At 41.2% G+C, this 22,621-nt stretch overlaps 1 protein-coding gene across 1 annotated transcript; it reads right to left on the bottom strand.

The window, feature by feature from the left end:
• Positions 1–3,563: 3,563 nt before the first annotated feature.
• On the bottom strand, positions 3,564–18,170 carry LOC113015935 (uncharacterized). The gene is made up of 9 exons (XM_026158314.1): positions 17,887–18,170; positions 17,589–17,639; positions 17,342–17,385; positions 16,568–16,766; positions 15,256–15,451; positions 13,265–13,364; positions 13,056–13,164; positions 12,471–12,618; positions 3,564–3,921 (listed from the first exon to the last, which is right to left on the bottom strand). The coding sequence occupies exons 1-9, from the start codon at positions 18,056–18,058 to the stop codon at positions 3,564–3,566; spliced, it is 1,377 nt and encodes a 458-aa protein (XP_026014099.1). The 5' UTR covers positions 18,059–18,170.
• Positions 18,171–22,621: the final 4,451 nt, after the last annotated feature.

Below are 22,621 nucleotides of genomic sequence, written 5' to 3'. Positions count from 1 at the left end.
TATGTGACATTAGTGACGTTTGTACTAACTTGGTTTTAAAGCCTTTACTTTAAAATATATGCCGTTCAATAGCTGACCTTAATCTTACAGAGAATGATCAAAGCTCATGTAGCAAGAAACAAACAAATGAACAAAAGATTTTCTCCTTCATTTCTGTCAAACACAGCTATGACACGTTTCCAGTGGTTAGTATCATGGTTGCTAGGCAACCTGGGCATCGCAACGGAGGCCTTTTTTTTTTTTTTTACTTTATTGACAAACAACAGTATCAGCGCAACGGAGGCTAGACCGTCCCATTACACAAACCTCGCACTTCCGGCCTTAGCGGTCTTTGAGTACGCGGCCCTTGAGGATCATTGAGGCTGCGTACTTTAAGGCTGCAGACCCTGAATTGGGAGACAGCCAGTGATTCGTTTTAGTGATGGGATTTCCGGCTCTTTTTAGAGAACCGGCTCTTTCGGCTCGGATCACTAAAAACACTCCTAAAAATTCATTTCTTTTATATTATGAAATCAACAAATGTAGAGGTTAGGAGAAGAAACTGGAAGAGGACTGAAGAAAAATAGCTCTATATATTGTTTGAGAGAGATTAATTATTAATATACTTTGTAATTTCCAACTGCTTTTCTCTTTCAAGCATATTAGACATTAATCTTTTAACACATTGAACTGGCCTTTGTTCATTTTTGCATTGTTGCATGACCTATGCTAACATTAATGTGTAGTTTTATGTGGAACTCATATCCTTTAAATCTTTAAATTTCTCTTTCTGTTTGTATTCTATACCTCACACACATTAAAAACACATGCAGGTAGATGTAAAGTGGAAGGTTATTGGGAGTGAAACCACCAAACAAATTTTTTAGTTTGCATACAGCAAAGTGCAAATGCTCCAACAATCCATCAAGCGGTGTGGCTTCGTAGCTTACCAAAGTCGTACTAACACTTTTTGACAGAGTTTTGAGCGCCGTGTACTACATAAAATCAGTTCGAGATCAGTAAGCACAACCAGAATTCCTACATAAGGCGCACCGGATTATAAGGCGCACTGTCGATTTCTGAGAAACTTAAAGGATTTTAAGTGTGCCTTATAGTGCGGAAAATACAGTATATTAGTGTTTTATCATATTATTTAAAAAAGTATTCATTACAATGAAATATTAGCTACATAAAGTAACAGAGAGGGTCAGAGCACTACGATGATTTTGACTTTTGCCAGTGTCACCTCGAAACAGTTTCACCCCAGTCCTTGGATTCCTCAGGCCTCCAGAGACGACACGAGGACTCAGTAGTTACTTCACAAAACTGTTATTCATCCACAATCACTGATGCACCTTCTAGAAGAGAGATGTACAAGACCGGGCAATTCCTCTGCAAGATCTCCATTACCCGCTGTTTTATAGAAGCGACCCCCACCGTAAACCCTATATGATGTGCCATAAAACTAAAACACTGTGTTTGTGTATGTGTGTGCAAGCACGTGACTGCCTGCGTGTGCACATACCTGTGTGTGTGTGTGCATGTGTATATATGTCTCTGTGTGCGGGACTTCCTGCCGGTCATAAAAGTCCATCTCCCATCCAGACCACAGTTATCCAGTTACAAATACTGAGACCCCCACCCAGGTATCCCCTGGAGAATTTCCACTCATCTCTCTTTGTTTTACTTTCACAGCTCAAGGTGGGGGAGGGTCTCCTACAAGTCTACTCCTAACTTTGTGACACATTTAGGCCTTTATTACATCCAGGGCAGTTTCAGTGTCTTTACAATACTTCTACATCCTATCTAACACATTTCTAAATCCTAAAATAAGCTACAAATATCTTCACCAGTAAGTGGCAGTAACAGCTAGGACAGATGGCACAGTACTCTCTTGCAAAAGTAGCACAGACCAGTTATGGCAATGAAAGCCCACAGTATCACAGACCTGCTATTTTGCTGTTATTAAGTGAGAGTAGTATACAAGCATTATACACAGTTTTTTTGTTTGTTTTTTAAGTTGGTACTTCTTTAAAGTAGAAAGGTGTTTAATGTGACAAAGTAAGGGGACAGGGTGCGTGGAGGTTATGGTTGCGCCAGCTGAATCATGTTAGTCCAATGTTAGTGACTTTTTAACTGTATTGTCACATCAGGAATAAAAGAAATAAATGTAAATAAAAATAAAAACATCCATTTCTGACCTAAAAAAAGGTGATTTTTAAATCTGACAATTTTTGTATTTTAATACTTCTGTGCTTCACTAAAGGCAAATATTGTCATTTTTAGTTCTGTATTCATTTTGTTATTTTTATTAACCTTATAATGCCCTTTGTATGATATTTGATACATGAGTTTATGAGACCTCTATCTCATCAACATGATCAATACTTGCCATAATTTCAAAATGTTACGGACAAAACTCTTTTTTTGTCTGAAATTAACATTGTTGTTAACAAAACGTTGCCAAAAATGCCCAATGTATGAAACACAATACAAAAAATATATAATAAATACAAAAAAATATATATCATGCACAACATGATATAGCAAAAAAACACTTGTAGATTTTGTTATAAGGGTAATAAACATCTCAGTTCCAATCTGAATTTTAATGCCTGGTTCTGATGAATGTTAAATGCATCCCATGAAATTTTGTTATGTGACACAAATCTCTCTCCATGTGTCTTTGTGTCTCTCTCTAAATTACTATAGAATGTAATGAATGGCTCATAGTAAAGGGGAAAGAGGGACAAGACATTTTGGAAATGAATGAAATTTCAGACACAGATAACCCAATTTTTTTGAATTATGATGTCATTTATTAATGGAAAAAGTTATTCAAACCTACCTAGCTCTATATGAAGAAGTAGTGTCTTTCTAAACTTAACAAATGATTGTTCCTTACTTAGCAGCAACAAATTGCAATCAAGATGTTTTTGATAACTGAATTACTGTGGAGGAGTTTTGGTTCACTCTTCATTGTAGAAACTGTTTTAATTCAGCCCCATTGGACAGTTTTCCAGCATAAACTGCCTTTTTAAGATCACGAGAAAGCATCTTAATATGATATAAGTACAAACTTTGAGTAAGCTACTCACAAACCTTTATTTTATCAATTTTTTTTACCAATTTAGAGGTGGAATCGCTATTTTGTGGATCATAACATACATATCTGTAAGACCATTGAGCATAATTTAACCCCATTACATCCCTCATCCCAAGCTTCCCTCTAACTCGTAAACACATGTTTCTTCACTATGTCTGCAAACAGTGCAAACTCAAATCTTAAGAAAGTACTGTTGCTCTGAGGGAAGCAATATGGAAAAACATCTGGAAATGATCTCAAAATATTTTTATTTACTTTGAGTATAAAAGTAATAACATCAGTATCATTTCTCTTAACATTGTTACTCAGTGGAATAAAATTGATGAAACAGTTTAAGACAACCAAACAGACTTTTTAGCATTCTGACAAAACAGAAATGAAACTACACATCTACAATGACACATCAAGAAAGAAAGCACAAATAATTTAGATAAATAATCAACCTACTCTAACCACAGTAGATAGAAGGTAATTAATTTTACAATGTAAAGTAGCAAATAAAATTTAGTCTCTCCTCGCAGTCATGTGCCTTCCAAGCACCCTTGCTTCCAACTGTCACCTGTAAGGCACCACACCTCATCTTGGCATGTGGACATGATGACTTTCCCTCTTCACCCCAGGCCTCATAGTCCATCTCCTGCCCGTCCACCCACAGCCAGTCACCAGCCAGGAAACGCAATCCAATCCAGACGTGTTCAGTGGTGTTTTGTTTGCTCAGCTCTTTCTGGATCAGCAGCATCTCAGTCTCAGACCCCACACTGGCCAGGTCATCGTTGTGCTCTCTGCAGTACTCCAGAGCTTCCTCCCAAGTCTTTTTCTCAGTCACCACTGATGCACTGTAGCAGAAAAAGGGTCTTTCTATACCATTGGCCTACATCATACCACTTGCCTTTATTCATAATGCCATAGTCTTCTCTATGATCAATGTCATTAGGTTCAGTTTTTGCCCAGAAACACATAGTTGGTGCTCCACCTCCTGACCACAGCCATTCTGTTCTGTCTGAAGAATTTCTTACCAGTCCGATCCAGATATTTTCATTGACATTGCTGGCGAGCTGCTGAAGTTCATTATTATCCCTCTCATTACTGACAGGAGCCAGGTCTGTGTAATGCTGCTGACAGTACTTCTGAGCTTCAAGCCAATCCATTTTCTGGTCAATGTAAACGTACTTGGAAAAACATGCAGACAGGCTAAGCAGGAGCAGAATGAAGGTAAAGATCTGATCCATTGTTAGTATCTTTAGAGAGTCCCTCAGAGCAATGAGGATCCAAAAGGTTTGGAAAATATATGCTTGAGCTCTGAGTTTTGCCTGTCAATAAGTATTTGCAAATTAGGGCAGCCATGTTATTCTCGGAAAATGGTTCAACAGCATCAGGAACACACACCTATTGCACACTTGAAGTTGTTCAAGTAGCTGATGTGTCATGGTTATTATTTTGGTTTCATGATTCTTTCCTAGCATAAAGAAGATGATTTAAGTTCAAGTTTTGCATGGTTTAGTCTTAAATTTAGTTATTTTGTCGTCTCTGAGTTTATTTGTATTTCTGGTTCCCTGGTTTCTTGTCTGTTAGGTTCCAGTGAGAGTTAGTCATGCGCTCTAGATATTGGCCTGTTTCCTCAGTCATGTCTCTGTTTGTTTTCTCTGTGTGTCTATTGTGTCTCTAGCTCCCTGGCACTTGGTCATTGTCTGTCTATCATGTGATATTCTCTTTGTAGCAGAATGAGTATTATATTTGCTTTATAATTAATTTCAGGCCGATTTCAAATTTGCCTTTTCTAGCCAAAATTCTCAAAAAAAATAGTGGCTGCACAGGTTCATAGACACCTCACTGGAAATAACTTGTATGAACAGTTTTGGCAGTTCATCTTGTAATCAGAAGGTTGCCAGTTCGAGCCCCGGCTCCGACAGTCTCGGTCGTTGAGTCCTTGTGCAAGAAACTTCACTCGTTGCCTACTGGTGGTAGTCAGAGGGCCCAGTGACGCCAGCGTCTGGCAGCCTTGCCTCTGTCAGTGCGAGCTAGGGTTGCCAACTCCCTGAAAAATAAATAAGGGACACCTCGTGGCCAGGGCCGGGCAACCCAGTTCACCTTTCCCAGTGTGGTGAATTTTGTAGCTCTTTTTTTTTGTGTGTGAAATTATTTTTTAACCATTTGACTCTAATTTGATTTAAGCAGATGCATATTCTTTGTGATATGACCATATGGGAAACAAATGATCATTTAGCCATTTATTTTTAGCTCAAAATGACAACATTAACACAGTAAAACAGGTCTCTTTCTTAAACAGAAGCCTGTCATGCTTAACTTTTGAGAATATAAGTAAATCTTTCTTTAAAAGAACTCTGTCCTGCTTAACTTAAAATTATATAAATTAATAGAAAACAATAGAACGAAAAATATTCTTGTAACAGTGCACATATAGTGCATTTAGTACAAATGGCTTCAGTTGAGGTATTATTTCAGCTTTTCTAATTCTAATCAGCTGCTCCTGTTTGTAAACCCACTTGTTCCCATGATTACGCATCTTAACTCATCATCATTATTAATCTATTACTTTTATGTATTAGTCATCTATTTGTTGTAATCATCTATCCTTGCAGTTGTTTATTACACAAAATAAATTATATTATCACACATAGCGCTGATATTCACTGCAGATGCCCATAATAACCTTAACCAGAGGGTTTAAAAAAAAACAAACCAGTGTTTACATACCATATCTGCTTCTGCCCTGGCCTGGTGGACAAAAAATTGGTTAAGGGTTCCCCGAGCTTTCACGCCCACCATTAGAAGCATGCCTATGGAAAAAGTGCGCCGGCACACAGTGCAGTGCGCTTTATAGATGTTATCGTGCATTTTCCCAGCCAGGTGTTTTCCTTGTCCCATTCCTCCCTGTATTTTTGCAGCCTATTTTTCTTTCTCTGAGGGGAACAAACATTGCTGCTCTAATGCTGGGCTCACACTGTGCGATTTTTGGCCAATTTTGAGACGATTTTTGAGTCGTGCGACCGATTTGGTGATCGGCCCGATTTTGGCCTTCATCGTGCATCGTGTAATATACGTGAGGTAACGAGAAGCGATTAACACCTCACGACCAGCTCCCGATCATCAATCGCTCGTGAGAGTGTCACCACAGCCGCTCACACTGCTCACGCGCAAACACGTAAACATCAGTGAAAAAGATGGAGCAGCGCGGCTGTGCAGCGTGTGATCTGGACACAAGCAATGGAGGCACAACTTGTAGAACTTTGGAAAGCTCATCCGAGCCTTTTCGATGTGGCATCACAAAATTATCACGACCACAACAACCGTGAAAATAGTTGGATTTACATTGCTGCTCAATCACAGCTGCCTGATCAGTGTTTTTCATTAGCAATTTAGCAAAGTTGATGGTGGTGGCGTGTCTGTGTGAGTGAAAGACAGAGAGAGAGAGAGCGACAGATTTTCTGTTATAACCTTCATTTTATGGAGGCACAGTGTGAGCACTCAGTTCGCATCAGAGCATCGGGTGGTATAGTGTTTCCCTGTTGGCCATGCTTCTTGTTGTGGTCATCTGTTGCCTTCCGGTATTTTCTCCGTAAGCGACCTTTCCTGGACCAATGAGATGAGCGGTAATCTGAATTGTCATACTCGAATTGTCATAAGTGTGCTGTCAGCTCATTGGTCACAAAGCAGGAGAGGGGCTGGGAATTATGTTTTCAAACAAAGCGTTAATTCCATAAACATTTATAGACTACTTTTGATTCTCACTGTAATACGGGACAAAGTGCGTCCCTTATTAGCTCAATACGGGGCGTGTACTTTTGTTTCTAAATACGGGACGATTCCATTTTTTAAGGGACGGTTGACAACCCTAGTGCGAGCTGTAGCTACAACGTAGCTTACCGGTGATCACCGGTAAGCTACGTATGAATGGGTGGATGACTGAATGTGTAAAGCGCTTTGCGCTCCTTAGGGCCTAAGTAAAGCGTTATAAAAATACAGGCCATTTACCATTTTAATCTGGCTTCCGTTCATTTCATAGTACAGAAACAGCTCTAGTAAAAATCACAAAAGATCTTTTGCTTGCAGCTGGCTCTGGACTCATCACTATAGAATAGAATAGAATAGAATAGAATAGAATAGAATAGAATAGCCTTTATTGTCATTGTACAGAGTACAACGACATTGGAGTGCCACTCCCTTGGTGCAAGTTTCAATAATAAATATAAATGTAAAATATAAAAAGTACAAAAAAACAAACGTAAGTACTCAAACAATAGTATGTACAATATATACAGGATAGCAGCATTAATATAATGACAGTGATGGTATGGAATAGGTTCAATTGTTTTTGTGCTTATTTACTACTGTCACGGCCGGCGGAGTGAGCCGTGTGGTGTGGGGGAAAAGGAGGACCCAAAATGCGGCAGTGACTGATGATTCGAGTGTTTATTTACAAGTGGTGGAGTGGCAAAAACAGGCAGTGAGGCATGACAAAACAACTGAAGAAACCTAAACTGGGAGAACTAAATGACAAACCTGAGGCCATACAAAAGGGGTGCGGGGCAGAGAGACGCAGAGACAGGAACGGAACACCATAGAACGCAGACGAGCCGACAATGAACACAGACCGACACCTACTATATATACACATACACACATACACAAGGTAATCGGGTAATCGCACACAGGAGGGAAGAACAGCTGATCTGAATACACATGATGACTGGAGGACACAAGCTGAACACAATGACAACAGACACAGACCGTCAGAATAGAACAGGAAATCCAGAACACGAGCCTTCAAAGTAAAGTAGGTAACACACAGACTGATTTACAACACAACACGGGGACATGAACAGAGCACCAAGGACAGACACAGGTAGGGCTGAATATACACCAAACTTCAGGTTCAACCCTAAACTAATACAAAATCAGAATAAACACAAGGCACAAAAATTAACTTCAAGGAAACACAAAACGCTGGGTCAACGACCCAGGACCATGACAACTACGGTGATAGCTCTGGGAAAGAAGCTATCCCTGAATCTGTTTGTCCTGGTTTTATGTGACCTGTACCGTCGGCCTGACGGTAATAGTTCAAACAGTTGATTGCTGGGGTGAGAGTAGTCCTTGATGATATTGCCAGCTCTGCTGAGGTACCGAGAGTTTGCAGTGACCTGCAGGCTGGGCAGAGAGCAGCCAGTGATCTTCTGGGCTGTGTTGATGACCCTCTGCAGTACTTTCCTGTCCACAGCTGAGCACCCTGCATACCATGTTGTTATGCCGTACGTTAGGATGCTCTTTATGGTGGCTCTGTAAAATGTCACCAGCAGCCTCTCCTCCAGGTTGTTCCTCCTGAGCACTCTCAGAAAGTGGAGATGCTGCTGGGCCTTTTTTACCACCGCCGTGGTATTTGCAGTCCAGGAGAGGTCATCAGAGATCTGCACGCCCAGAAACCTCATGGAGTGTACCCTCTCCACACAGTTCCCGTGAATGTAAAGTGGGGCCGGGTCTGCTCTGCCCTTCCTGAAGTCCAAGATAAGTTCTTTAGTTTTCGTGGTGTTCAGTTAACAACCTCGTTAACTGAACACCACTCAGTCAGTCTGTTGACCTCAGCTCTGTAGTCCGACTCATCCCCCCTTGAGATGAATCCAACCACTGTGGTGTCATCCGTGAACTTTATGATGGTGTTTGAGAGATGGGTAGGGGAGCAGTCGGATGTGTAGAGCGTAAACAGGAGGGGACTCAAAACACATCCTTGTGGAGACCCGGTGCTGAGTGTGATGGTGCTGGACCGGTGGGGGCCGAGTCTGACAGACTGTGGTCTATTTGTCAGGAAGTCCTTGATCCAGAGGCAGATGGGGGTGGAGAGTCCCAGGTGAGACAGTTTCTGGACCATGATCTCCGGGATGATATGATTGAATGCTGAGCTAAAGTCCAGGAAGAGCATTCTCACTATCCTCATTCTCCTTGACCTTCAGCTTACAACTTCCCACCTCATCCTTCTTCATAGATTAACATCTATTGGCATCAATGATATAGCACTCACCTGGTTTTCCTCATATCTCTGGCCGTTCACAGTTAGTTCAATTACTTACAGACCACTATCCGTTCCAGTGAGTGGGTCCTTCACTTTTTGTTATCTATCTCCTTCCCCTAAGTAATATTTCCAAGAATTATAACATCAAATTTTACTGTTGTGCAGATGATAGCCAGCTCTACCTATCTACCAAACGCACACCTACTCTCCCACCCACATCCATTTCTGATTGTTTAAGTGAAATCAAGGCTTGGTTTACTTATAACTTTCTTGAACTTAATGGCAATAAAGCAGAATTTATTTTAATAAGCACCAAATCAAAACTGACTAAAGTTTAAACCAGAAGTCTTTGATTATGCATTGATAACTCTGTTGTCACAACTTCCCCTCAGGTTGTAAGTCTTGGTGTCATCCTCGACAGAACTCTTTCCTTCACAGCACATATAAACAATATAATTCGGTTTTCTTATTTTCATCTCCGTAATATTAACCGCCTTTGTCCTTCACTCACTCCAAACATTAACGCCATACTTGTCAATGCTCTTGTCACATCTCATTTAGATTACTGTAATTCTCTTCTCTATGGTCTACCTCATAAATCTGTCAATTAGTGATGGGATTTCCGGCTCTTTTTAGAGAACCAGCTCTTTCGGTTCGGCTCCCAACCGGCTCTTCAGGTTGTTTTGTTGCTTTAATTAATTTATTATTAACAACAATATAAAATTATGCACAAAAGGAATTACTAATGTAAAAAAAAGTGGTTTTATTTATATATGTTTATATATAAATATATGCTGTGGCCCCAAGAGACAAAACACGTACAAACTCCAAAAAGCACATACAAACTCCAAAACACATTCCTGGCGTTAACTGAACTTCCAAAACAGAGCTACCTAGATCACTTAAATTACACAATTGAAAGCATATGTGTATTGTTTGTGTATTTATACACAAGTACTCATATATATTCAAATAATTTAAAGAAAAAATGTTCATGTACCTGTTACCACACCAAATCCAGTCGTTGGTACTTGCTGCCTTGTGTAGCCACTAAGTAACAAAAGCTCAACACTGTGCCTAGCATCCTGGAGCACTTCTGTTGTCTTTTGTGCGTGCTATGGAGTTTTTACGTGTTTTGGAGTTTTTACGTGTTTTGGAGTTTTTACATGTTTTGGAGTTTGTACGTGCTTCAGGGTATCATCGTAAATATACTTTTTTTTAATTCACTCCACATAAAATGTAATAAATAAATCATATAATACAAAAACCAACTATTCACATTTCAACTTTTAACTATTTAAATTTTCAGCTTTTTCCTTTAAAACAAATTTTAAGTGAAACAACACAAAACACTACAACCCACAACACAATTAAATATAAATTAAAATATGAAAACAAAAAGAAGATGCACATTCTCTGTCATATGGGCCATCCATCCATCCATCCATCCATCCATCTTCATCCGCTTTATCCGGGGCCGGGTCGCGGGGGCAGCAGCCTAAGCAAATGTCATATGGGCCTGCATGAATAAACTTTTTGTATACTTTATCATCTGCAACTGAATATAGTTGTGGATGATTACTATACCTTTCTAATGTGACGTTGTTGTCCCTGGCTCTCTTTCTCTCTCTCTCTCTCCCTCCTGCTCTGTTCCTGTGCTACTGTGAGTGTAACTACCGCCCCTCCCCCTTTTCCCAGCACAAAGCACAAGGCTCGCATGCGGAGTGAAGCAGGAAAAAAGTGCGAAAGAGAGGGTGAGAGAAAGAAAAAAAAAAACAACCCACGGCTCGCAACAAGGAGCCGGCTCGCGTCATTCACGTCAAAGACCCGGCTCTAAGAGCCATTTCGTTCGCAACCGACACATCACTAATTTGTTTATGCTACGATTCAGCACAGGAAGGGAGGGGGTGAGTGAGTCCTGAGTGATTTGTTCATGCTACGATTCAGCACACGACAGGAGGGGGTGAGTAACTCAAATGTGCTGTTAGCATGTTAGCAGAGCGATGCTACTGTGAACTGAGGAGCTATTGTCTTGATGTGAGCTCCTACTCAGGGTTTTTTCTTCCAATTCAGAGCAGATATGTTTTTGATAAGAAACTGGCTGTTGTTTTTTTTCCCACACAATTTTAATTATAAGCTAGATATATTTCTACTAATGAAATTAGTTTGCTAACAGCAACAGGGATGAGTCAGTGAGTCAGTTGGGCTTGTGAATCATGATTCACGAGTCAGTAAAGTGATTCTCGAGTATTGAATGATTGGCTCATGATTCGCGCATCACTAGCGTAGTCTCCTTCTGTTTAAGTTTAAACTTGCCTGCGTTCAACTTAATGTTTTTCTGCCTGCAACGAGTCAAAAACTGTCTCATCTTCTCGTCATGGTCACGTACTGCTTCAACATCTGAGTCCCCCTGACCAGTGATCAACACATCATCTGCAATGATGTAGATCTCTGCCAGTCTATCCAAAGCTTGTGTGAGCTTTCTCTGGAACACTTCCAAAGCTGGACTTATCCCCATTGGCATCCTCAGCCATCTGTAACGGTTTTGGATCGATGCACACCCTTAAGTCCCCACTCTGCTTTTGGACCACAACCATCCCACTGATCCACTCTGTGCTGCTTTCGACTGGTGTGATGATCCCTCTGCGCAGAAGATCCTGAAGCTCATTCTTTAACGGTTTTATCATTGCAATAGGGACACGCTGTTTTGGTAACTGCACTGGTTTCACAGTTTCATCCACCTCGAGCCTTAACTCTCCCTCCAAACAGCCATCCCCTGTGAAGACATCAGCATACTCTGCTTTAATCTGATCCATGTTCCACTCATTCGCTGTTGGGTGCTCTGCAGTAACAATGCTGTCCAGTTTCAAGATGTTTTCATAGTGCATTGAATATGTAGTCCCTTTAACTTCTTTCCTTCTATTATTAAACCATTCATTCATTCTTTTTCCTTACGTTCTTCTAACCTTTTCACTGTGTTTTCTTTGCGTCTTTACAACAAGAGTGTAAAGTTAATAGCAGTAAATGTCAAGGCTTTCTGATTCTCAGTGAGATAGAGCGAGCTAGAGGAGCAGAGAGGGATGTATTAAATGAGGGTTAACTACCACACTCATCCCAGAACAGAATGCATGTACAAATCAAGTTCTCTCCTTAGTTCGTTTTCATCCTCCTAGTCCTCCTCCTCATCTCCTTGTAACCCTGTTAGTGAGTCAGTATTTTACTGACTCACTAACTGACACTGGCACTATCGGGGGTTTAGAGGCGGCGTATGCACACAGATTGAGGAGGATCTAAGTATGACGTGGATGACAGAGGAAATCGGGCGTTTTACGTCTATCTTGCCTCCGACGGTTTTCTCACCTTGGTGGCCAGCTCCTTCTCACGATCCACCAGCTCTCGATGTCAGCGGAATCGTAGCTGCTGCTCTCGCTCGGCCTGATGGCGCTTTTGAAAGGTGGTGCTTGAGATCTGCAAGGAGATGGAGGTGGACGTGGACAGAGTGCCCGAGCTCACGCTGGGGGACAGAGACTCGCTCAGGGACTTGGTGGTGGGAGCTGTTCCCACGGGAGCCGCCTCTCCCAGTTTCTCTCTCAGCGCCAGAAGGTGACGGGTCTTTTCATCCACCTGGACGAAAGATGGGGACGAATGTGAGGTGGGGAGAAGAGGGGAGGGTTAGTCATGTAAAGTCTGTACTCTAAAAAACCCTTTTTAGAATAGCACTTTGGTCTTTGAGTTGAAAAGTCTTTTTTCCCTCTACGATATTAAACAGAGATTCATTTCTTTATAAATCTTTTAAGGCCCCACCTCCTGCAGCTGCTCCATCTTCTCTAGCTCCCACTGGTGCTCAAGGATGAGGCTATCTAAGGAAAGAAGGAAACTTTGTAACAGGGCAGATATCTTTGATTGTGAAACAGAGATGGCCACAGTGCAGCAGCCCAGATTTACCAGTCAGGAGTTCTGGAGTATTCAGTCCCAAAGAGGTTCTTGCGAGAACGGGGTGGGGACACCTGCAGATGTCTTTGGTGATAATGGCAGGCTGGATGCAATGGTCCAGCTGTAAAGAGGAGATAAAGGGTGTGTGTTAGACACGATGACATCAAGAGACTTACAAACACGTAAAAAAACAGGTACAACACGGCGGAGCAGCGGCTGACCTCCAGATACGCAGATAAGGTAATGTAGATCTTCTCTCCATAGGGAGTTACGCAGTTGAGCAGGGAGCTGTCCCACACTGCCTCAAAGCGATAGAAAGTGCTGAAAAAGACAGATAGAGGAAAAGTTATCTTAACAGCATTATTTTTTTATGAAGTCCTACTTGGTGCTAACATTACAGGGTCTCTGTTTACAGCAGTGTGTCATGTTGTTAAAAAAAGTGAGTGACGTGAGCACAGTTCTGACATATCAAGAAGTGAACACAGTGACTGAAGTGGTGTTCACATTCATCCTTTAATCATGACAAAACGTGAGGAATCGCACTGAGGTGAGACCTTGACAACAGACAAATCAGGAGCCACAGAGTGTCAAGTGTCAGCCGACACCAATCGGGACAATGATAAGAAAGAAATTCATTTACAGACACGTGAAAAAAGCAGTTTAAGGATCTGGATCTGGATTATTACACCACATCATCATTATACCTGTGATTCAGCAGCTGATGGAACCAACTTTAGCAGCAAAAACTTGAGGTAATCATTTTTTATTAGTGTTTCACAGCAGTGTGGACGGATTTCTGGCCCATTTGTCTTTACAATGTTTCTTCGGTTCATTAAAGTTTGCAGATATTTATTCATTCACAGCTTTCTTAACGTTCAGTCATGTTGAAGTCTCAACTTTGAGCCACTGCAGCACCACTCTGTTGTTGCTTTGCTGCTGCGCTCTGGAGTCACTGACCCAACGATGATCTCTTTGACTCTCGAGTACTTCATGTCTCACTCAGGGACCTGGACACTTTGCAGGTTCTTTGGCAGCAAAAAAGCTCAAATAATCATCACCCGAGCAAAACCGTTGGTATGACCTGTTTGTCTGATATGCCGTGTTTGGTTTTCATCAATGTTGAAGCTGTGCATTAGGGCTTAGGTTTTCAACTTTGCAAACCTAACCCATGCTGCCATGTTGTATTTAGCATGCTAACTGTGGCCTGTAGAGCCTCAGATGTGTGGGGTGAATTTTCTGGGACGTCCACTCCTGGTAAGATTGGAAACAGTCTTTGAATTTTTTAACTTGCGAATAATCTTTCTTGCTGTAAAATGATGGACTTCAAAGCCTTCCCACATTCGTGGGTATCAACAACTGCTTCTCTAATCCTCAGTAGTGGTTACACTTACTGATGATCTATTTCATTTGATTAGCACTTGGCTGATACTGACCCTCTTAACTAATTATGGAAATAGCCTTGGATGTACTACACCACATCTGAATTTCGGCTCAGTGTTTGTTAAATAAATAATGACCTGGTATAATGTGTTATGTGTTGTTCATCTGAGGTTGCATTTACCTCATATTAAGACCTACTAAGGACCTGATTGGTTTTTTTTTAATTATGTCCTGATACATAAAACCTGAGAGCTCACATAACTGCATATGCTCAGAATATACAGCACACATGGATACAAATGACTGCCTTGCAGCAGCAATCGTAAGGCCATCACTATGAGCTCTATACAAGGTTACACTGTTCCTGTTATTAACAGCAGGGGGCACTATCAGCCACAGACTGGGAGCCAGATATGCTCTGCTGGTGCCTCATTGGCCTCATTGTTACTGAGGTAAGACTTTATAGTGAGAAACAGCTGAGGGGGAAAACATTGATCTGGAAACATCTGAGTGTTACAGAGGATATACATAGCACTACGGTTCAGTGTCACACAATCACAAACAAATACAGAAAAGTACTAAAAAGGGTGTTGCCTCCAAAGATCGCTTTTACTGGTTTGGAGCTTAGGAGGCTTAATATCGACAGGCATGAATGAAGACAGATCAGAACAGCTGTTTTATCACAGCATCCAGTACCAACACAACCATCCACACTCAAGAGCCCTGTTGGCTTCAGAGTCAGCAGCTGGATGTCTAAAATATGAAATGCAATTTTTTGGTCCATCAGCTACAGCATGAACTGCTTACAGTGAGAAGCAGCCTAAAGCCCGACAGATTCATCTTTCCAGACTGAAAATATCTCAGAGTGGGGAGGAAGGGGAAGTGAGATAGCTGGTCAGCCTCGTCCTTCAGACTGGCCAGAGCAGAGGACACCAGGGAGTTGGCGTGCTCGGACAGCGTGTCCAACACTTTGCTGTTCACATAGCCGCTCATGAGGTAGCGGGTCAACTCTATCTTACGGGTATAGTCTGGATGTGCGATATTGATGAACGGTGAGAGAGATTGAAGGGGAAAAGAAGAGGAAGGAAGACAAAGTTGGGTAAGAGGATTACCGTAATTGTCGGGCTATAAGCCGCTACTTTTTGCACAAGCTTTGAACCCTGCGGCTTTTAGTCAGGTGCGGCTTTTCTATAGATTGTCCATGATTTTTGTGATATCGTAAGACGATTTGTTTTGTTTGTTCCACTGTTGTACGGCACTACGTTGCCTGGCGGAAGGATCGGGGTTCAAGAGTGGTATGTTGGTCACATGTCCATCCGCCAGGCAACATAGTGCCGTACAAGTAGCGCGAAAAACAAACTTCAAAGTAGCGCTATGCGTTCAGCGGGAGTCGTGGATGACGAGCGGCGATAAACTTGCGAAAAGCAAGTTGTGCTCAACTCTACCGGTGGATTCTGACAGCGTGGAAAAGTGTGCAAACATCCACGATCACCAACGGATTTCGAAGGGCTGGACTGCTGCATGATGAAGAGGAGGACACCGCCACGGCCTTTCAGAGGGTGTTCGACTCCGACACTGACAATGACAATGAGGATTATCTTTGGTTTTGAAAGTGACAACGAAGGAAAGAAGCTGAGAGTGGATGACGAAGCCATCCTGAGCCTGTTCGTATCCGACACTGGAGAAGAGGACTTTGGTGGTTTTTTGCGCAGGAAGAAGAGGAAGATGGTGGTGAATGACTGACTTTTCTTCTTGTTAAAGCCGTGTCACTGCACCTGAGCCTAAAAGGTAGTCTGAATCTATTTTTCTGGTGTGCTGTAGGTTACTGTTATGTACTACATTTGTTACTCATTTATGAAGCACAGCACATGTGCAAATATGTACCCATAACTTGATTTTCAAAATATTAATAAAAGGGGTGTGTCTCCAAACAGCCATCTCTTTCCTGACAATTCGCTTTGTGCATATTCTCTTACATATGATAAGTCAATATTGAAACACCTGCGGCTTTTGGTCAGGTGCGGCTAATGTGTGTACAAAACAGGATTTTCCCCTGATTTTAGCTTGTGCGGCTAATATTCAGGTGCGCTTTGTAGTCCGGGAAATACGGTATATAAATTGTGAGGAATGATTGAATAAGAGACAAAAGAAAAAAACAATCCAAAGGAGGCGATAAATGACAAGGGAAAAAAAGTGGAAGGACACATGACGCGTGCTTATGTAACAAAAAATCAACATAAAATTATTGATGGCAAAGAACACATTGAAGTGACATGAAAACACTCGCCTGGTTTGGACAGAGGCATGGGAATAGGATAGTACTTCCTGGATGCTGTTGGAGGACTGTTGACATAATAAAAAATACCTTTTATTTATATATGCATATAAAATTAGCCAATGTGATTAGAATACAATCGTTTACACATTTCTAACAAAATGCTGCTGCATTAAATATGAATTATCACTGCATGACTGGATCTGCTGTTTGACCCCCACCAACCTGGTCCCGTCCTGATATTCTAACTCTGTATGCAACTTCTGTCAGTGTTCTGATACTGGAAACTGAATTTCCCGGAGGAACCACCCGAGGGATTAATAAAGTTCTATCTAATCTACATCGACAACAGAAAAAGAAAATCTGCTGCTTGCAACAGCATTGTGTTAGAAGCATTTTTACTGGAGTGAATGCATTTAACTGTACTTGCATCATCTGTTAAAAGTACTTACATATTGCAATAAGACTGCAAAAAGCAAAGGGGACTGAATTCTATAGTATGTGGTATGTGTATAAGGTGACACATGTATGTAGTTTCCTGCCATTAGTGTAATGTAAACTTGGAATCATCACATATCTACAGGTATTTGTACTGAATGAAATGAGCTGTGGTGATTAAAAGCATTAGCAAAAGCATACTTACTAGTGGCCTTTTCTTCTTAGGTCTGGATCTTGATGCTTCTGGGACTGAAGATCACAGCCAAGTCACCAGTTTCATAAACAATAAACAAACAAAAAGCAAATAAACAAAACACTTTCAGAGATCGCACAACTTTTGTTTTCATCTTCATATGATAATGTTCCTTGAATCGAATCTACCATACACTACCACACACACTCTACTACAGTGTATCAAACTATTCTAAATACTTCCACAAACAATGACATACCCATCTTTGTCTTTTTGTGGCTTTCACCAAAAACTCTCCCCCTGCTGGATCCTGTGTTGACGTATGTGATTTTGGGAGAAAAACAAAAACAAAATCATTTTAAATGGTTACATTAAATGTAATAATATCAACATTCAATAGATTTGACTGTACATGTATCAACTGGTGTAAAATATATGTTCCTTGATCCTTGGTCAGGGAACATAAATTACTGTTGTTTCAGCCATCAGGTACTCCTCTAAAAGTCAGCCTGGACTCCAAATATAAAGCATACAATACATACAAACATACAAATCACCTTTGCTGGTCTTGTTGCCTGCGTGCTCCACTTGCCCCTCTGAAGTGCTCAGTGGGTCATCCTGTCCCTTGTTGAGCTCAATCTTCTCCATCACATTCCTCACTTCCTCCACCTGCGTGGTCCTCACCTCCCGTGGCTCCATAATCGTTGCCTCCTCCTGGTTGTTGATCATTCAAGTTAGTTTACACAATGGGTCAAACTTTTAACTTTATCCTGCTTTACGCCTCCTGGTTTGTAGCAGACTAAGTATATATGACGTATGAAAGGGAACAGAGTGGAGTTAATGCTCTACCTGGCCCCATGGCAAAACTTTGCTAGACCCGCCCCTGCACAGTTACCAGCTGTCAGCTACATAGAAAAGGATCCTGGTGTAAGTTGTCTCTCAGAAACAGTTCATGGCTTTCCTTCAACCCATTCATGTCACCTAAAAGGTAAACCTGTTTCTCCATCACCTGTTCAGCGCTGATGATTCAGTAAGGACATCTCCTGGTTTCATCTTCATGTTTCCCTCTCACCAGATAACCAAACCGATATCATGACCAGCAGCTTTTACAGCTGTGGCTCCAACAAACATCAGCTGATACTAGAAAGTAATATTAAATAAATTCTAACAACAGCTTATCAAGTTTAAAGGCGCTTCTGCTGTTTAACGCGACCTCCGCTAGTTTCCTCTTTCTGGCGCAAAGTGGGAGGTAAACAAGCAAGAGAGATGGGACTTGCAGCAGAAACGCAGATCAGCTGATCATTGATCAGTTTCATGATTGAAGTAGCAGCAGGAGAGGGAGGGGGGAGAGTGAGAGAAGAAGAGTCAGCTGTGCAGCAAAGACACAGAATAACTCCAGCTTTGTGTCTTTTTTTATTGTAGCTGAAGTACGGGACAAATCGCGTTTATTTTCAGCTCAATACAAAATGCATAATATTAACTCTGAATACCAGAGGATTACGTTTTTATGGGACAGTAGGCAACTCTACTAACTAACCATATGAATAAAATAAAGTTCACCAGTAACATCATAGCACCCACCCAACTGTACAGAAACTCCATCATGCTAGCTAGTACACAGTACGAGTTATTGTAACTGACTGTAAAAAGTTAGCACAATGAAAATAAACGACACCTAAACTTGGTTTGACCCAGATAGACTGCAGGTCATAACTAGGGATGGGTACCAGTGTCCGGTGGTTCTGACATAAACGGTAGTAACCAGACCGAAAAGCAGCGCACATATCGGTGCTTTATTTCGGTGCTTTTTTTCCTGAGCTGTGATACACTTCTAGCCAATCATTTTACGTTTCCGAGGATAGTAGGCGGGTCCAGGTACGTGCGTTCTTTCAGAGCAGAGCTACAGATTAAAAATGCCCAAGGCCAAGCGGTCAAAAGTCTGGCTGTACTTCACAGCAAAATATGCAAACTCAGCAGCCTGCAACAAGTACTTTAAGCTGATACTGTCAAAGGAGGTAACACCTCGAATCCGATGAAACACCTGGCAACGCATAGCGTTTTTTTTTTAAAAGCCAAGAAATGCGCTGTATTTGATAGCTTGCTGCGAGACCTCACACCAAGCACATCTACTGCGGGTGTGGTGCCTGTTATCAGACCCGGAGTTAGCAACATCCCCAAAAACACGAAGAGGAGAGTCCTGGCCCCTAGCCCTGCCAGTGTAGCAGAAATGATGACAGATGATGATGGCAGCAGCAGCCGTTCTTCTCTGCGTGAGTAGCTTAATGTTGTTCGTGTGTAATTTACATTGAGTAGGCTAACCACGTTATTACATTAATGAATGTAAGGTGAACTAGCAAACATCATCATAGCTACATGCGGCTGTCTTCTTGTTTGATGGCAGATACTCCCTTCACCCTGGCCAAAAAGGCTAAAATGACCAAAGAAAAAGAGGGAAACAGCTAAACATGAGAGGTTTTTGGACAGAGTTTGTGTTTTTTCCATTGTTTAAGCACTGCTTCCAGCCAAGAGTGATACCATATATGCCCTATAGCTGCAGAAAAGGCTAACATTGTTATCATTTTACAAAAAACAGCTGAACACAAGAGGTTTTTGGACCAATTTTGTGTTCTCCATTCTTTAAGCACCGGTTTGAGCACCGGCACCATTTCAAAAGTACCGATTTGGCACCGGTATCGGATAAAACCTAAACGATACCCATCCCTAGTCATAACTTCTTACCTGAAGCTCATTTCACCTGACAGTCGGACTGGCGGCCGCCTTGGGTCTCTCCACCTCCAGTCCTTTCCCCCATCCACCTGCTGGCCTCCACCACTTACTAATTTTACTGAATCTGTGAAAGCTCCACCATAGCCACTACCAAACAATTGAGTTATTTTTACACGTCTGCCAGCATCTGTCCAATCCGCCACCTTTCACTGTTTACACGTTTACGAAAAAAAGACAACAACAACAAAACATTGGCCCATTTTGTCATGGTCCTGGGTCATTTTGGCCCAGCGTTTTGTGTTTCCTTGAAGTTCATTTTTGTGCTTTGTGTTTATTCTGATTTTGTATTGGTTTAGGGTTGAACCTGTAGTTTGGTGTGTGTATTCAGCCCTACCTGTGTCTGTCCTTGGTGCTCTGTTCATGTCCCCGTGTTGTGTTGTAAATCAGTCTGTGTGTTCCTGCTTTACTTTGAAGGCTCATGTTCTGGATTTCCTATTCTATTTTGAAGGTCTGTGTCTGTTGTCATTGTGTTCAGCTTGTGTCCTCCGGTCCTCATGTGTATTAGGTTCAGCTGTTCTTCCCTCCTGTGTGTGATTACCTGATTACCTTGTGTGTGTATATTTAGTGGGTGTCGGTCTGTGTTCATTGTTGGCTCGTCTGCGTTCTATGGTGTTCCTGTCTCTGCGTCTCTCTGCCCCGCACCCCTTTTGTATGGTCTCAGGTTTGTCATTTAGTTCTCCCAGTTTAGGTTTCTTCAGTTGTTTTGTCATGCCTCACTGCCTGTTTCTGCCATTGTCACTTTGTAAATAAACATCACTCGTATCATCAGTCACTGCTGCATTTTGGGTCCTCCCTTTCCTCCACACCACACGGCTCACTCCGCCAGCCGTGACACATTTAAAACGAAAAATTACCGATGGCCAGTCCAGCTATGGCTGTGGGGCGTGGCCGGGTGAACCAGAGTGTCTTAAAGAAGTATCCACGCGCCACGACCATGGGGGGTTGTACCCCTTACATATGGAATATGTAACGGTCTCTCACTAAGAGAAGTTGTTTTCTAGTGGTTTTACACCAGTAGGAAACATCCACCGAGGGAGAGAGTGGAAAATAGTCTCTCAGATAAAGACATTTAGCTACTAGCAACTAATTTAAACTAACTTTATTTAAGGTACTTACATTAAGCTTTCACATTATTCTACTTGACAAGATGGTATAATATTTAATAATTACGTGGGCAGAATGTTCAGTGTTTTTTTTTTTTTTCTATGTACAGCTTTGAGATAATTATGTTTATATGACAAGGAAAAACAATGTTTAGGATGTCTAGGATTTAAATTCTGACTCTTTTATGTGAGTCAGAAAACAAGTTAATACTTTCAATTATTTAACTACCATTAAACTTAGCACCAAAAGTAAGGAAATTTGTGTGTTTGTCGATTAATTTTTGTTGTTGTAACAATGCCTCTTGGCAGTAAATGTTATACTGCTGGAAACCCTGTTTGTTTCCTCTTATGGTGCCACATTTGTAAAGATAATGTATTTTTGGTTGAGCAGCAGTTTTTAACCACAAAAAACCCCACTAGAGGGCAGCACAGAATAAAATAGTTAAAGCCACTGCTGCTCAGTCATGAAATAATAAATGGTTGTGGTGCACTGGAATGACTGAAAAAACTGAGAAGATGACTGAGAAGCATTAAAGCTGTGGTACTTGATAATAACACTTGGGTTTTTTCAGGGATGTCAAAATAATGCTAATTGTGACTGGAGAGTATCAAATATTGTTAAGAAACACAGAATGAAATGAGCTGAGAATATTTGATGTTTACAAGATTCCTCTGCTGACAAGGCTTCAGTGACAATACAGAGAGAAATTTCTATGATCTTTGCTGATATCAGTTCCACACAAAACTACATAATAATGACAATATAAGCAAAGAAAGAATGCAAAAAAGAATAAAGGCCATGTGGTGGCAGGGTGTGGTTGTGGTTTAGCTGCTGGGGGAGAGGTGGAGTGGAAGTTTGAGATGACAGTGCCCATCATGCCTCAGGCCAATTCAAGGTATTAAAAGGTAAATTTGCAAGATGCTGAATTAAAAAAACACTTCTGTATTTTCAACAGCTAGCTCTGAGCCAGAAAACTCAGTCTTAGAATTAACAGGTTACGAAACATTCAGAATGAATACTAGCAGTAAGCTGGCACAGAAACTAAATACAGTCAGTGAAAAAGAAAAACTCAGTTTTACTATCTGGATTAGAACGTGGAATTGAAACCTGGACTTTAGATTGACTTGTTGATAAGCAGTTGAAACAGCACGATTATTGGTCAGCTCAGAAATTGAAAACTTGATTGATAATATTTTGAAATTAACTGGACTAAAATTTTGTTTTCAACTGCTTTTATAGATGAGCTATTAATCACATTCTGAGTGTAGATTTTGTTCACAGTGATGAGTTCCTTAAACTCCTTTAAGACAAACCTCAAGTCCATGTTATGCATATTTGTGGTTGCAGCCTTCTGTCATATAGTAGTGTCAAAACTGTTATTGGCTTTTAGAAGTTTAAAAA

This window comes from Astatotilapia calliptera, chromosome 23 (assembly GCF_900246225.1).
Source record: "Astatotilapia calliptera chromosome 23, fAstCal1.2, whole genome shotgun sequence".
Lineage (NCBI taxonomy): Eukaryota > Metazoa > Chordata > Actinopteri > Cichliformes > Cichlidae > Astatotilapia > Astatotilapia calliptera.
This window is presented reverse-complemented; position numbering and strand designations above follow the sequence as displayed.

Bases quoted from the DNA above. Each gene is read 5' to 3' on its own strand.
- LOC113015935 (XM_026158314.1), bottom strand. From the start codon at position 18,058: ATGATCAACAACCAGGAGGAGGCAACGATTATGGAGCCACGGGAGGTG. The intron at 17,386-17,588 runs GTATGTCATTGT...TGTGATCTTCAG, and splicing joins CCACAAAAAGACAAAGATGG to TCCCAGAAGCATCAAGATCC. The intron at 3,922-12,470 runs GTGAGAAAACCG...TTTCTGCTACAG, and splicing joins AGAAGGAGCTGGCCACCAAG to TGCATCAGTGGTGACTGAGA.